Genomic DNA, 15,713 nt, shown 5'->3' with positions numbered 1-15,713 from the left:
TTAACTTGCACCTACAGTAGTTACATTCCTGCACTCTTTCTATTTCTTATGTAAAATAGTATTAATTGTTACACTAGGTCACTATTGCTCGTAGCTTGATTTTTCTCTTCCTTGTACGTCTCTTTGGATAAAAGCGTCTACTAACACTAAATGTAAATGTGTAGTGTGTGTAACACAGTTCTATATCAAACCAAAACCAAATAATAATAAAAAAGTTATCACTTTCACTTTCAATGACCAAAGACATTGTTTTAAGCACTTTTATTTGATATCCAGTCTGTGGCTATATACATGTGTTTACAAACATATATCGACACATAACACATACAAAACCTTCTTTTTTCCAGGCATCGCTTCAAATTTTGCAGCTTTGTAAATATAATGTTTGTTTGCACTGATAAAACTGTTCCATGAAGCAGTCATTGTCATCATTTACATCAATTCAAACAAGTTTTACATTTCAGAAGTCATCGTCATCACAGATGTCAAGGTAAACATCAAAAGCTTCCCGATTACAGTTTCCATCCGGGGTGAAGACATACTTGTGGAATGTCCCATCGACACATATCGCTACATCAGAAAAGAAACGAGAAGAATTAAATGAGAGATTAAACCTCACAGCACAGATGTCTTCTGGGAATGAAGAGAAATACGTCTAGAAACTCACCAATCACAGAGTTCACATTCTTGGACGTGTTCTTCCCAAAAGCACAGATGCAGGCACATTCAGCTGGCACAGTGAAGCTGGCTAGAGACCACTGGCTGTCAACATACTGACCAATCACAGGGCCAACCTTACCCACACGCGCAAGCCTAAAGGGCAGAACAGGCAGATTACTAATGTGCAAATAGAATAGAATAGAAAGCCTTTATTGTCATGGATAGCTTTGCATACAACACATTTTGGAGCGCTGATCCTGTAGGTGCCATGAGGGACAACATATAACAATAAAAAATATAATGAACTAAATGGAAAGCCTTGACAGGATGTTCAGTCTTCAGTTCCATTTCAAGAATAATTAGATCTCACACAGCTATTTTCACTAACAAGTAATAATGAGATTATGACAAATGATGCCTTACGCAGACCGGCGGTTGAGTTTTGTGTCTTTAAGAGCAAAAATGTGCACAGTTCCCTTGTCACTGGAGGCACAGAGGAACGAAGAATCATGACTGAAGTTGATGCTGTGGAAAGAAACATAGGTTAGAATGGTGAACTATATAGATAGCTAAATAATCCTTAAATATACCATGGCTTGTCCCCTCACAATCATTCTGAATTTAACAATTTTTTTCATGTTATGTTATTTATGTTTCAAATATATCTCCAAACTCTACCCATGTGTCAAGAGTAAAATAGGGATTCCATCAGGAGAATGAAGGACATAGACAGATATGGCCATGTGAAGACAGACTGTACCAATAGACAGATACGGCCATGTGAAGACAGACTGTACCAATAGACAGATACGGCCATGTGAAGACAGACTGTACCAATAGAGTGTGGCAGGGTGAAGACAGACTGTACCAATAGAGTGTGGCAGGGTGAAGACAGACTGTACCAATAGAGTGTGGCAGGGTCTGTCCCTCTTCGTAGTTCTACTAGCTTGTCCCGGGTGGTGGTGTCGAAGAGGCGGATCAGAGTGCCCTTACGGGAGGCAGACGCAGCCACGCTGCCAGGCTGATTAAGTGCCAAGCAGGCAATCTCACTCTGGTGGGCATTGATGGTAAAAGGTGCAGAGGATGTTCCTGGTTTGGTATTGGATAGATCCTGCGTATGACAGTATTGAGAGTATTTCAGCTCTAATGACTGATGCCATTTTCAACAGCAAACATATAACTTCTCTTAAAAATTATTTATAATACCAGACCCACAGTAAATCCCATGCCTACTACTACTAGATATAATGCAACAGAACTGAATTATGATATACTTCGGTATATAAACTTTTAAATCATTATAAGCAAATTGTAAATTGCTTATTGTATAATACACATTATGTTATAACATCAGATTAAATTAAATTAAATTAAATTAAATTAAATTAAATTAAATTAAATTAAATTAAATTAGATTAAATTAAATTACCACTAGCTGTAAACTTCCACACTTGTGTCCAGGGAAAACCAGCAACTGCTTTTCAAGGCTAGGGCATAGGTCACACAAACCTGAAAGTGAATTTAAAAAGGGAGCCCATCACAAAAGGAACATACTATTTCCAGACAAAATACAATATAATGTTATTTTGGGTTATTCTGGGCACCTTTTGGATTATCTCTGGTGTCAAATTCAAACAACTTCACAGGGTTGTCAGGGAAACTGTACACATAGATTTTGTTTTTCAAGACAATGATGATCCTGTAATAAGCAGAGAAGACAAATAATGACCAATATCAACAAAGGTACAGGTTTTCTTGTTATAATCAAATAACTGGTCTGACATTTCAAATTGCTTCTGGTCTGAAAAGCATATTTTTTTAATATCATAAGCAGAACGCATTTGTGCATTCAGTGGTGGAATTGGTTTTCAAAGGAAAACTAACCTATGACTTACTTGTCATGTCTCATGCGGACAGCTAGCACAGGCTTTGTGAAAGTGAATTCCAAAACCAACTTGTCCTTGGAATCTCTTGAATCCCGTGCGTCGTCCCAGATCAACACTAATGTAATGTACATGTATAATGTAAACAAGGGCATCACACATGATGGAAGTTCATGGCATCCATTATAAGATACAGCCCAGGTCTATAACTTGATAACATAGTCATGAGTTAACTTTCCAGAAGCATGCTATGGATACTTGTGCAACAAATGAAAAGATGCTAAAGCTGTAAACCTGAGATCTCTGAAAATTTAGGGTTGACACCTCCTCCAACAACAGCCAGTAAGTTTGAGCGATGAAGCATGGAGCAAAGAGCCACGCTTCCAACCTGTTCGTGATCTGAAATCCATTACAAAAAAAAACATTAGAACTGAATGTATAAGGGGGAAAAAACAATACAATAAACATGATGACATTTTCTCTCTTACCAAGATGTCCTTTTTCCATAAGGGGCTCCACATTGTAAATGCGAACACCAGTCTCCATTGCACAACAGAAACAACCTAAGCCCAATTTGAACAGATCAGAGTCTTATGGATGGGACAATCTGACCATGAATACAAATAAAACATTTACACTTTCACAGTTAGACAAAAGCATTTTAACACTAACTTCCCCTCCAAACACAACACAACACAGCTACAGCATCGACATTACTCACTCTGATCTTGATTAAACTGAAGACTGTTCACTCCTCTTTGCTGGGACATCTTTATTTCTTGATGGCAGCTGCTACCAGCAAAAAGTTCTGGGACTGCGTACAAGCTTCAAATTTAGCTGTTGCTGTAATATAGACCGTCGACAGAACGTTGTAAGTTGTTCATAAGTGAGTACACCTCATTCACATTTAACTGGTCAATTCGTTATTTCCGACACGATACAATATCTTTAAATGCATTGCTTAAAAATATGCTAAAGTTGTGTTAGATGTTAGTACATTAGTAGTCTACTAAAAGTAGCTTGCTAGCTTGCTAGTTTTCTAGTTGAAAAACAGTAGCCTAGGCGGATCATTTTCACTACGTTCTACATTGTTTCGAAAACATTCTTGTGGCTCTCACCGATAAGAGGACGCCAGAAACGTCTGCTTCATTTTTCACATGAAAACAGTTGCTAAAACAATAGCTATTAAAACACAGTATGGACGTAAAATCTGCTATTCTGTATCTACTGCACTCACTGCTGTTGTTTTTGTTTTCCTAAAAAAATGACGTAGATTGGTGATTGCACATGTCCGTTTACGTCACAGATTTTTCTTGCTCTGTAGTGGTGGCGCAGAGAATCGAAAACAGCCTGGCAATAATTGCGCCATCTGCTGTAACGGAGATTTAATAAAAGAATAATAATTAAAACAAAATTTTAAAATATTTCCATTGTGATTAACGTGGTTCACCCAGACCAATCTTACCGTTGATTTATACGTGACCTATGATTTACCGTTTATTTCACTGCTGTCTAACTAGCTCAGGCTCAAAGCTCATACCAATGCGAACACAATTCAAACTCACATTGAATGAAGGTCTTTAGAGTCTTTTCTCCTCTTTCTAAAGAACAATAAAATGATGTAAAGCGGAAAATAAACGTAAACACAAAAATAAAATAATTCTAAATATGGTTTTAAAAAAAGTACCTTTCTTAACAAAAAAGTAAACGTGCTCCACTGTGCCTTCACGACTGGTTTCACAAGAGGCCTCAATCATGATTTCACTGCCTGCCTGAAAGTCATGACATTGCATCTTCTGGCGTGGTTTAGATGTCCCCACCACAATGTTCTCTTTTGGCATGGAGACATTTTTTTTTCCAGGCAAAAAAATTAAGAAAAAGAAAAAGGTCATAAGCCTTTTGATCAAAAATCCCCTCCAGTGTAAAACCCTGACTGTATCATCTCTCTACCTGAAACACTTGTTATGCTCTGTCATATGAGCCCCACTTTCTTTCAGCAGCACTGATCCACTCACCTTATCCCTTCATGAAAGGGTGAGGCCAATTCTCGGGCCTAGGGCCAGTACCTCATACTGAAAGCCTTGTGAAGTTGGTCAAGAAAGTTGGACTACCAACCCAACCCCAGTTTAGAGCTTGAAGGTCCAGTGGATATGTCACGACTTTGGGCAACCGTTTGGCACATTGGCGGCCTCTGGTGGCCAAAGGGACATCATGAACTCATTTGTGTCCACATGTGCCTTTGTTGTCTTTGTGTGCCCTCACCTGTTCCCCATTGTGATTTGTGTTCTCACCTGTTCCCCATTGTGATTTGTGTTCTCACCTGTTCCCCATTGTGTGCTCTCACCTGTCGTGTTCTTGTGATTGTCACTTCCCTCTATTAGCTAGGGTATAAATTCCTGGCTAATCTCTGTGGCCCTCATTGGGTCGTTAGATTGTTTTTGTTCCTAGACTGTTGTTGGTAGTGCGCTCACGCACTTTAGTCAGCAGGGCTCTCAAGCACTTAGTCTTTGTGCAAAGACACGCAGTGCCTAACCACACAGCTAGCGCTCTCACGCACTTTTTGGGCTTGGTCTTCTCCCAGGGAGACAAGTGTGTGGTTAAGGTACGTGTCGCATCGCGGTTCTCAAGCCGCCTCAGGTAGCTCTGTATTCAGGTCCGCCTGAAAGCTACATTTTGTACCTCTTTAGTTTTTGGCCTTTTGCCTACACCTGATCTTCTGTGTTTTTGGATTTTCCACTGCTTTCCTGTGTTTTGGATTACCACTGTTTTGCAATAAACCATCCTTTTCAACATCCTGCAACTGGGTACTCTCATTAGCACACTGGGCTAAGCGCTGGTTCCCCACATCCAGCATCTCGGGTTCAATCCCAGAGAAAAGCCTGACAGGATTGTGGCAGTTTAGATTGGAATGCATCTGTCCCCGCATGTGAATGACATCACAGGCTCAAGCTTTACAACTATTGGTTGAGGTACTTGATGTCCCTGGTACAACAAAATAAATGAAGTAGCAGGGACAACTGTTACTGAAGGAAATCAGAGCAACCTGATATTATATTGTCTGTCATGATATGGACTATTGACATAGTATTTAGTTCAACAGGTTGCTCCATATAACAATGTGCACAGCTACTTGCACTTACAACAACAACAACAACAAAAACAGATATCATGTAATAGAAGAATGTCTGAGCTCTTTTTTCAGTAGAGCTTCACAGTTGTTAAAAGTCTCGGATGACGTTAGGTGTGTATGCTGTTTGTATGCTTTTGCCAGGTTCAGTCTTTAGTATGGCTGTTAAATGCTGATTACATCTGTCTGCCTTACAGCAAATCTTCTGGTTGCCCCAGTCATATGAGGCTCATGAAGCTGAAATGGGTCAGACTTGGTACAAGTGCCCATTCTTCCACTGGATCACATTTCAGAGTGCCTCACAAACACAGTGTTCAGTTTAAGTAAACAGGGCATCCTTTTTTTTTTTTTTTTACAGCTGCTTTAAAGCTAATGAAACACAATTGAAACAGTAACATCATCTAGCAACCCCACAAACACAAAAATGAACACAGTGTTGAGAGTGGGTAGTTGAAGTTACAAGGGGAGGTATAAAGAACAGATTGATCAAAATCCTTTTTCTGTAAAATGCTCCAGAGTGTTTAGAATTCTGCTTAGTTGTTACAGAGATATGTCACTGTAGAGGCATATCACTGTAGACTGTAGATGGATAGATAGATAGATAGATAGTACTTTATTGATCCCAAAGGAAAATTGTTGCAGTAGCAACAGTAATATATATTATGTTTCTCTTACCTACCTCATTGTGCGTAGGTAAGATACTATATATACTATACTACTATATATAACTACTATGCTAGATTAAAAAATAATAGAATTGGAAAATATTGTGGACGTTGCACCCTGTCACTCAGAGGAGGGGCCTTCTCTCTCAGCACAGAGGGTAGTTATTATACAGGTTGATTGCTGTTGGCAGGAATTATTTCTTGTAACAGGAATTACTTCCTACAGCAAGGCTGAAGGATCCTCCGACTGTAGACACTCGGTTGTCCGACCAGTTTGCTATGGAGGGGATGTGAAGTATTGGCCATTATGTTAAGCAGTTTGTGTAACATCCTTCTTTCTGCGACCAGCTCCAAAGACTCCAGGGAAGTCCCTAACACAGAGGCAGCCATCTTAATCAGTCTGTTCAACTTCTTAATGTCACTGGCTTTAATGCAGCTGCCCCTACAGATAGCTGCAAAGACAATTGCTCTTGCCACCACAGACTGTTAAAAGATATGCAACATCTTGCTGCAAAGATTAAATGACCTAAGCTTCCTCAAGAAGTAGAGTCTACTCTGTCTTTCTTTCTTTACGATGTTCAGTCTCTATTTAGCATGTTAACTCATCGGGAAAAGTATCTTACACATCTCTACCAATACCATTTACATTAGGGCAAAAAAAGGTATATCCGTAATTTGAGCAGTGACAATAGGCTAGTGATCTTCTTGTTCTTGAAAATATAAATTTCAGAGGTTCTCAAGTAAGGCTTTGTTTTTAGTTTTTCATCCTGCAGGTGGCACTGTGGGGTTAAGCATCTATCTCAAGGTAATCAATGCCAAAGTACAAAATAATACATTTTACCATAATTATTGCACAAGAAGAACTGAATTTGAATTCATATTCTACAATTAAGGGACAGCAACTAATTCCCAGGGCCATTTTTACAAAAACACAAATAGATATATGAAATATGGAGTCTGGCAAGCGAAAAACACATAGATGTCAAGTTGTGATTGATACTTAGTAGAACACATATCTGAAAAAAGACAAACATCTGTCTTGTTCAATATAAATGAAAAAGACTAAATCAGTTTTCCCTGCAACAAATGATCCAATTTATCTCCATTAGTCCTCTTCTTCCTCTTCAAGTGGCTTCCTCCCTGACAGGTCCCGCTTCCGACTGAGTGCAGAGAAAAGCCTTCTGTCCTGATAATGTCAGGCTGCTGTTTCCTTACGCTCTGTAATATGGGCACTCAAATTCCTGGAAAAAACTGCAGCCTGTGATAACCCAAGTTTACCCAACCATACAGCCTTCATCAGCTTAAACTTCCCCTTATCCCCCCTAACATTCCGTCCCTGTTGGCAAGTTGACAGAAGGAACGGACACTGTATATTCAGAGATCAGAGAAGGAAGGCACTGTTTTTTTACAGTTCATCAAACACAATGCATTTGTCATCTTTTGTTTCCGAATGAGTGACTCACAAAGAAGTCATTGTGTGTTCTTCTTATAATGTGCCTGTCCAAACCAAAAGCCATACATGAAGACTTGAGGCTCTATTGTTTGTGAATCACCAATACTGTCAGAGCAGTGTCTCACAGACAAAATAAACCCACATTTATATTTGATCAAGTTCTCAGTCATAACATGTCCAGACTAACCTTCGCAACCCTATACTGTGTATGCACATTTAGCAAGTCAAATTATTCACTCTCACTCCCACATTTTATCAATTAAGATGCATTTTAAAACATTAACTGTGTAACCCTCTTAATTACCACCACTGGGATTGAGTGCAATGCAAATCAGTTTGACTTCATCCTCAACAGGACGACTGCCTCGACGGCCCTCCTGTGTGCTCTAAACTCAAGTAGATTTACTTTCTGAGTACACTGTCTGTAAAACCTGGCCTCTCTGTCCCTCTCATTTTCATTCTTTGCTTCCACTGCTATCACTGATTTCATCACTGCTTATTTCATTAAAGACTTACCAAATTAAAAGAAAAATCTTAAAGACTACAGCAACTGTCTCACAAAGACGGTTAATAATATAAAAAGAAATGAGATGTCAAAACGTACGTGCATATTTCTACTTTGTAATACAAGTCCTACACTATGTAAAATAAGCTGGTAATGCTGAAGTAGACAGGCATTGACTTTGCCCAGAAGCCATGCAAGCATGCTTTATCTCTCTGAATCTCAATTGTCTCCCATATTGCATTATTCTGTGCCTCATGCCTGCCGAGTGTTTGGTCATGCTGATATTTTTGCTCTGTCTTTTTCAAGTCTCTGCCATCTCTAATTTCATAAAGTTGAGCAGGACATCATGAGAAGCTTTGTAATGCTCTGTTATTCTGCAGTGTGGGTTTGTGGGAGAAAATGAAACAAGCATCACAGTTTGCATCATGTGACACTGTCATTTCCATCCTTTGGGTGAAATCATGGTACTGATTTATTACTTGGAGTTACAATCTCAATGTGTACTTAGTCTCAGGCAGTATTCTGTGTATTGAGCCCGTATCCATGGGCCCTGGCTCCCTTGCCATCCCCACCCTGTCTTCCCTGCTTTGACTTTTTTTTTTTTTTTACTTTTCCCTCACTTTGCTACTTTGAGAAGTTGTGTCTCTGCAGAATATGTAGAGCTGCATAAAACCGTAACTTCATCCAGAGTCTGTGAAACTCAGCTTTTAATATTGTGTCAACGGCACATCCCCGTAAACAGATGATGATCATGTTGTTCTTATACCCACCGACTTGCTTGAAAACTTACATTCTGGTGAAGTCATAGCCCCATATTTGAGATGGATACACAAATCATAAGGCAGGTTCCATCACCATTCCTCTCAGCATCAGCAAGAACACTTGGACTAAACTGTCTTATGAGGAGCCATGAGTAGTCTGTCTCTCTTACTGTTGCCGTTATTCACAGGATGTTTTCAGAGCTCAAGAGAGGTGAACAGATATTGTTTTGAAAAACATTTGTGACGAAAGAAAAATTCGTTTCATCATCCTTTTTCAATCAGATAGTCGTTACCGTGTGCCTGTGTGTTTGACTGCACCCTACAGTGCACAATCTCCTACTGGTCAGGGGAGGTCACAGGCTTCCATTACTGACCAGCGGGAGTCACGATTACACCACTGGGACATGGACCTCATCTTGGCTCCCCTCTTGTGACCACTGGCTGTTGTTTTCCAATGGAGGTCTGACAGGACCACATGCACTTACTGCTGGTGAGACCTGACCCTGTTCACCTTTGGTGTATCATCCCCACAGTGTTACGTGAGCCCTCATGACCAAATGGGAGCCTAGTGCATGAATGAGAACAGTGAAGCTGCCTATCATCCCCTTTGGCAGCTCTGGCCAGTGGCACATGGTACTCCTCACCAGAGCTGAGCCACAGTGGCCACCCCTCTCTAGATGTTGTTTATCACCTAGCAGTTATTTTTGGGACATTCAAATTATCTGTATGGGAGAGTGTTCTTGAAGGTGCATTGACTTAATTAAAACGAGTTTGTGTGTTAGGTTTGACCTATTAAAGGACAGTTAAAATTGATGGTGCATGACAAACTAAAGTTGCACTTGCTTTTTAATGAATTCATATCAATTTGCGCGAGCCAAAGAAAATGAGCACAATTTCACCAGAGTTGACAACTAATTGGAAACATTTATTAATGCAGTGAAGGTCATTTTAATTTGTTGTGGTCTGCAGAATGAAGAAAGCCATCAAAGTGAAACAGACTAATAGATTAACATTATGCAAAAAAACAAAGATGTTTGAATTTAAATATGTGACTTTTCAAACTTTCTGTCTACAGATTGTAAGTAGGACTTATGGTTGATGGTTCATTAATAAAGCTGCTCTGAGTAGCAGAAATGGTTGTTAACGAGAGTGCAGAAAATAACAACGGATTAGGGAAAATAGCTGTTGTGTGGGCTGCATGGGTTGACAGGTAAGTCCCTGAGGGCCTAGCTTTATGAATGCTGCCTGGTGACTAACTGAATACTCTGTCTGTGCCCAAGACAGCTACTGTGTACTGGTGTTCTGTGCGTCTCCGTTTGCCGTTATAATAAGCAGCTCTCTGAGCAGCTGCTCAATAACCCCTCATGCAGAGTCATACACTTTGCGTGAATGAGTCTGTCGTAAATATGTTTTGGCTTTTTGTGCCTCTGCTGTTTACTTTGCAGAGTCATGATCAATATCTGCTGGGTGGAACTTCATATGACACTCCAGCTGCCACACTGCGCTGCTCATGCATGCCCAATGCAGTCAACCTGAGTGCCCTTTATTGTTCCCAGCGCCGAAGACTAACGGTGTCAGACCAGACTCACAGCAGTTGTGATCTGTCCTGATGGCACTGCTGCCGCCTCCATCTGTTAGAGTTTGTGAAACACCAAACCGGGAGGTTACCATGAGGGCTTTCACCATTTTAAACTAGTAAGTCTTATGCAAGTACGTATCCAAGGACAACTTATATTGGTATATACACATTTCAGGTATATAGAGATATGGTCAGAAACATCACAACTCTCAAATTTGAGTTTCATTGTTAAGAGAGGGTAAAATAATTATTTGTATGTTCCTTTTAAGGCAGCATGGAAATCCACAAGGTCATATACACTTTCTTAAACATGCCTTAGTATAGGGTCTCCTATTGGCCAGAGCTTTTTAAAATCCCACTGGTGCCTGGCATAAGTTGTGTTTTACTAAAAGCATGGTTACTGGCAGTCGCAAAACTGATTGTTTCCCTCAAATATCTCTTTCATGTCAAATTTGCGCAATTTATCTCATAAATCAGGCATGAGTGAGTTTAGCAGAGAAGACGTCTGAGCAATGACAACAAAGGGAGAAGTGTGGTGAAACCTTGACCCTCCCCAAAAAGCATTAACACCTCTCTTTCCCTGGCAGCTTATTTCAGTCTAATCTTGTTCATCACCACCAAGTGAGATTGATGTCCGGGGAACCACAAATCGATAGAAGTGTTCTCGGGAGAGAGAAGATTAATGTGGGAATCAGAGCCGCTGGAAAGGCAGTTAAAGTAGAGCACTTCCCCCCTAGGAAATCGTTCAGATCTTAATTAGCTGTTAATGTGACAGAGGCGAACACACTGCATGCTGGGATAGAGAGGTGTGGGCAGGTTTGTGAATGGTCACAGTAACTGAGTTACATGTGTGCCGGACACCATCAAATAAGCGAGACTTACCTGACATGACTGACTCGATTGCATGTGGAGCTCGATTGGAGAAGAAGTGTGGAGCAAAAAGTACGACCTTCAAGAACACAAGTAAAATATGTGCAAACAAAAACAAAACAAGCCAATGCAGGAAACATTTTGTGGAAGACTAAAATGCATGCCACACATGCATGCAAACAGGTGATTGGGGCATTAATCAGTGTGGACTAATTTATAGCTCACCCTGTAACACCGCAGTTGAAGGCTGGACCTAACTGCATGACACAAAACACAACAAGAAACACAGGAAGTAAACAAGAAAGGTGCAGTTTGACAGCTTGAACGTTACATGAACACGGACAGCTAAACAGGGGAAACAGATCTTAGGATGAACAAAACAAGGGACAAGTAAAAACAGTGTAGACAGCCAACAGGCTAATAAACAAGATAACAAGAACCAGGTGATGTGACAGAGAAAAAAACAAAAGCGCATGATTAAAAAAACAAAAGCACATAGCAACCGAGGAATTAAACAAACACACATGGCTATGTAAACAAATGTCCATGAACAGAGTGCAGACAGTGACAAATGTGACATGTCACAACATGTAAGTACAGTGCCATTCACAGCATCAAAGCAGAGTTTCTGTTGAAAGGAGTAAACAAGTATATGAGTAGTTTCAAACACTATAATAGACAACAAGGTATGATATAGACAGCAAGGATATGGACATAGTAGCCTGACGATGTCATACTCATAATTCTAGTCAGAATATGAGTCTGATACCGCTCCGTTGGACTGTGATTATGGGGCGTGTTTCAACCGAACCAGGAAAAAAAATGCCTCTTTGCTCAATTGGATATATCTAGAACCAATCAGAGCAACGTAGTATGACCATAACGTAGACCATGGGGCCAGCTGATACATTAAACTTTTACCGGATCCCGTAGGAAGGACGGCAAAAACATATTTTCGATCGACAAATGCCTTGATCGCGTTTCTCTGTTCCTCTTTCAAAATGAATGTGCTGTCAATGTCTTCTAAAACAGACTCGAATTTCCACATTTCAGCTCTCCAACGGCAGCCATGTTTGTTGAAAACGAATTCACCCCAAAAGCTCTTTGGTGACGTGGTTGATTATGTTAGGGTTGATCATCTGTCCGTCATCGTATAAAGCCCGCCCTGACAATTTGATTGGTCTATCTATCTCCTCACAGATTTTTGTGAGGAGATAATTTCTCCCCAACGGAGCGACACCAGACCGAACTTCCCGACCAAAAAATGTGTGGGCGTGGCTAAGTTCGTCTGGCATCCAGGCTATGGACATAGTGCAGTAGGTTAAAACACTTAAATGTTTTATACTTTCATAAATATTTTTAGCCAACATGTTGATTTAGCCAATTATGTTACTTAAGGGTCTTGCTCCAACCTTCTCTGTGCTCATACATTATTGTTCAGTACTCACATTTAATTCATTCCAACATCTGCATACTGTATTCATTACATAACAACAACAAATCAGTTAATGAAAGTGTCTAATTAAAGACAACAGAGTGCCTTTTGCAAGTGCTGCCATTACAGTTTGGGCATTTATGCGTGGGTTACAATGTCTATGACAGCTTGGGAGAAATGAATAAGAGAGACTTGTTAAAGTTAAGGGGCTTTTTCAAAGCCTTAATGGAACAGGAGCTCAAACTTGATTCCACCAGGATGAGAGTAATATCCTTACGTTATCACACAGGCCTCACATGGCCTGTGCCATTGTGGGCTATACATCTGAGTCAAACACTATCACAACACTGACTATCAGGAACAGACATGTTTATTTTAATTTAGTGAATGTGTTACAATGAGTGAAGAGGATTTGATATTTGATGGATAAAATAAAAAGTTGTCTTCCATTTAAATATTTTCCCCGCCTTTCCACTAGTGCTGAATTGTGGGCAGAAATGCATGATTGGATGCAACATGTTTGTGGACTCAAAATAGTGTCAGGGATTCCCCCTGGTGCAGGTGTGGAGGGACAGTGGAGGAGTGTTCCACACTATAAGTAGAGCGGCCTCTAAGAATGAGAATGTAGGGCGAGACAGGCTGGGAAAAAGTTCCCAACAAATTCCCATTTGAGATCAATGCTTTCTGTAGTCAAAATGCAGTTTCAGAAATAATCTCAGAACTATATCTATTCTTTTTTTTCGAGCAATGGAATGAAAGGAGTGACGCTAGGATGCTAAATATGGCCTAACCACATTTATGGGTGTTTACCATAATTTAATGACATTATTATTGAAAACTAGTGCAAACAGACACAAAAATAAATTGTACATGTTTTGTGCAAATGCTTGTATTCATTCATTACCATACACAATGTGTATACTTCAGTTATACTTTATACAATAAGTTATATTCAGGCTGACACAAGTTGACATCAACTAACCCCCCCCCCCCCCCCCCCGATAATAAATGCACTGGATATTATATTAGCACAATCTATTCCTGGGATTATCGAATGCAAAACAATACATATATTCAAAATTCTGAATTGGTCTTGCCGGTCAGGATCCTTAGAGCTGGAAAAGGGCACCCTTTTGGTTCCACATGTGACCAGATGACGGAGGACCCACAGAGTCAGCCGCCTCGGCGTTGTAACCTTCATCTCATGAGAATGTGGCCATGGGGCTTTAGGCTGGGGAGCGCCACATGCAAGAGGAGACAAATAAGATGATCTCTCAAGCTACATCCACATGAGGCACAGAGGGGTAAACCATTGTCTTATGACTTGCTATGAAATACTGTTTATGTGAAAGAGCTCTGATTGAAAGTATTACAAAGTCGGAGATATGACTAAGGGTACTACGTGTGAAAGGACACAAGGAGGCAGAGAAAGAGAGTCAAATAGACAGACAGTGAAAGGCGAGTAGCCATAGACAAATTTTGTAAACAGCCTCACAGTCAGAAAAACAAACAGATTGCAGTTAAAAATATCTGGGGTAATCCAGTCACAAGTGAAAATGTGGCGAGGAGCTCTGATGAAAGAAATGGAAAGACCTCAGGAGCAATAACAAGGGCTATAGAGATGAGATATATCCCAGCTAGCCGAATATAATAACAAATAACATAATATAATAACATTGACCAATATGGTCGGCTGATTTTGGTGTCATTCCTGGCTATATAAAGGAATGAACATAGATTTGCATAGATTGCTTTATACTGTTCTGATGAGTATTCTCAGTAGGCAAACTGAGGCAATACATGCGTGTATTGGTGTAGTCATGTGTGATAATGTCACAATCCTTCCAAGGATGGCCAGACACTGATCTGTGTTTTTATGTATCCTGTCATGTTGTGCCTTGTGTGTTGCCATGCTCCCTGGTTCCCTCTCCATGTTTTACCTACCCTGCCCTTCCTGATTCTCGGATAGTTGTCAGAGCCAATTTTGAATACTCCTGCCTGCACACCTGATCTCCTCGTCAGCAGCGGTACTTCAACTCTGTCCTGTGGAGCATTCATTGCTGGACTATTCTTGCCTATTGTTCTGGATCGTGGGTTTCTCTGATTTTTGGACTGTCTGGTCTGTGAGTGTCAGTGAGTGTCAGTGAGTGTCAGTGAGTGTCAGTGAGTGTCAGTGCTCAGTTTCTGTTTTCTGGCTACTGTCTGTTCCAGGCCCTCCGGACTCCTAGTTTCTTGTTCCTTGTGTTGGATTAGTTGCCTACCTGGCTGTCTGTAAAGAAAGACTCATTAAACTCCAGTCTCGTTTTACTCAACTTCTGTGTATTGTGCCTGCTCACTTCTCTGGCCTCGCTGGCCATCACCGGTATTATAAACTGTCTGTCTTTGGTTTGCCAACCCTTTTTACACAACATGCCAGCTGTCCAACTGATGACTTGGGTCGAATCAGTGTTACAAACTTGTTTGTACTGGGCACTCAGCCTTGCACATTATACCTCTTTATATGCAACATTTGTTGATGTGTTTTTTTTTATAAGTCAAATCAGTGAACACCTGCCTCACCACGCCTGAACCCTGAGCAGCTTTACAGTCGGTGATGGTGACCTGAAAAAACCACAGTGGTGCTGAAGTCTGAGTTAAATGGGAAGTTAAGTACCTATGAAAGAGAATAGTTTTTGCAGGTCATGCTGGGAGGGAGAGAATCAAAACAACAACAACACGCCCACAACTGCATCAATGCATTTATGACCAAAGTTGTAAAGCTTTGATGTTGAAAAA

General features: G+C 40.4%; 1 protein-coding gene across 2 annotated transcripts; it reads right to left on the bottom strand.

The window, feature by feature from the left end:
* Positions 1–246: 246 nt before the first annotated feature.
* On the bottom strand, positions 247–4,577 carry wdr45 (WD repeat domain 45). Of its 2 annotated transcripts, none has more exons than XM_031578255.2 (11): positions 4,559–4,577; positions 3,265–3,386; positions 3,032–3,106; positions 2,838–2,942; positions 2,556–2,661; positions 2,265–2,359; positions 2,090–2,169; positions 1,563–1,771; positions 1,084–1,185; positions 668–813; positions 247–570 (listed from the first exon to the last, which is right to left on the bottom strand). In XM_031578255.2, the coding sequence occupies exons 2-11, from the start codon at positions 3,311–3,313 to the stop codon at positions 461–463; spliced, it is 1,077 nt and encodes a 358-aa protein (XP_031434115.1). In that variant the 5' UTR covers positions 3,314–3,386; positions 4,559–4,577; the 3' UTR covers positions 247–460. The 2 variants fall into 2 exon arrangements, with proteins under 2 accessions (XP_031434115.1, XP_012672594.1); XM_012817140.3 differs by lacking the exon at positions 4,559–4,577 and adding an exon at positions 3,662–3,819.
* Positions 4,578–15,713: the final 11,136 nt, after the last annotated feature.

This window comes from Clupea harengus, chromosome 12 (assembly GCF_900700415.2).
Source record: "Clupea harengus chromosome 12, Ch_v2.0.2, whole genome shotgun sequence".
In the NCBI taxonomy this organism is placed as follows: Eukaryota; Metazoa; Chordata; class Actinopteri; order Clupeiformes; family Clupeidae; genus Clupea; species Clupea harengus.
Note: the sequence above shows the minus strand (reverse complement) of the source record. Positions and strands in the feature narration are given on the sequence as shown.

Coding starts and splice junctions, on each gene's coding strand:
- wdr45 (XM_031578255.2), bottom strand. CDS start 3,313: ATGTCCCAGCAAAGAGGAGTGAACAGTCTTCAGTTTAATCAAGATCAG. Junction 1,772..2,089: donor GTGGAAGTTTACAGCTAGTG/GTAATTTAATTT, acceptor TGTCATACGCAG/GATCTATCCAATACCAAACC. Junction 814..1,083: donor AAACTCAACCGCCGGTCTGC/GTAAGGCATCAT, acceptor TCTGCCCTTTAG/GCTTGCGCGTGTGGGTAAGG.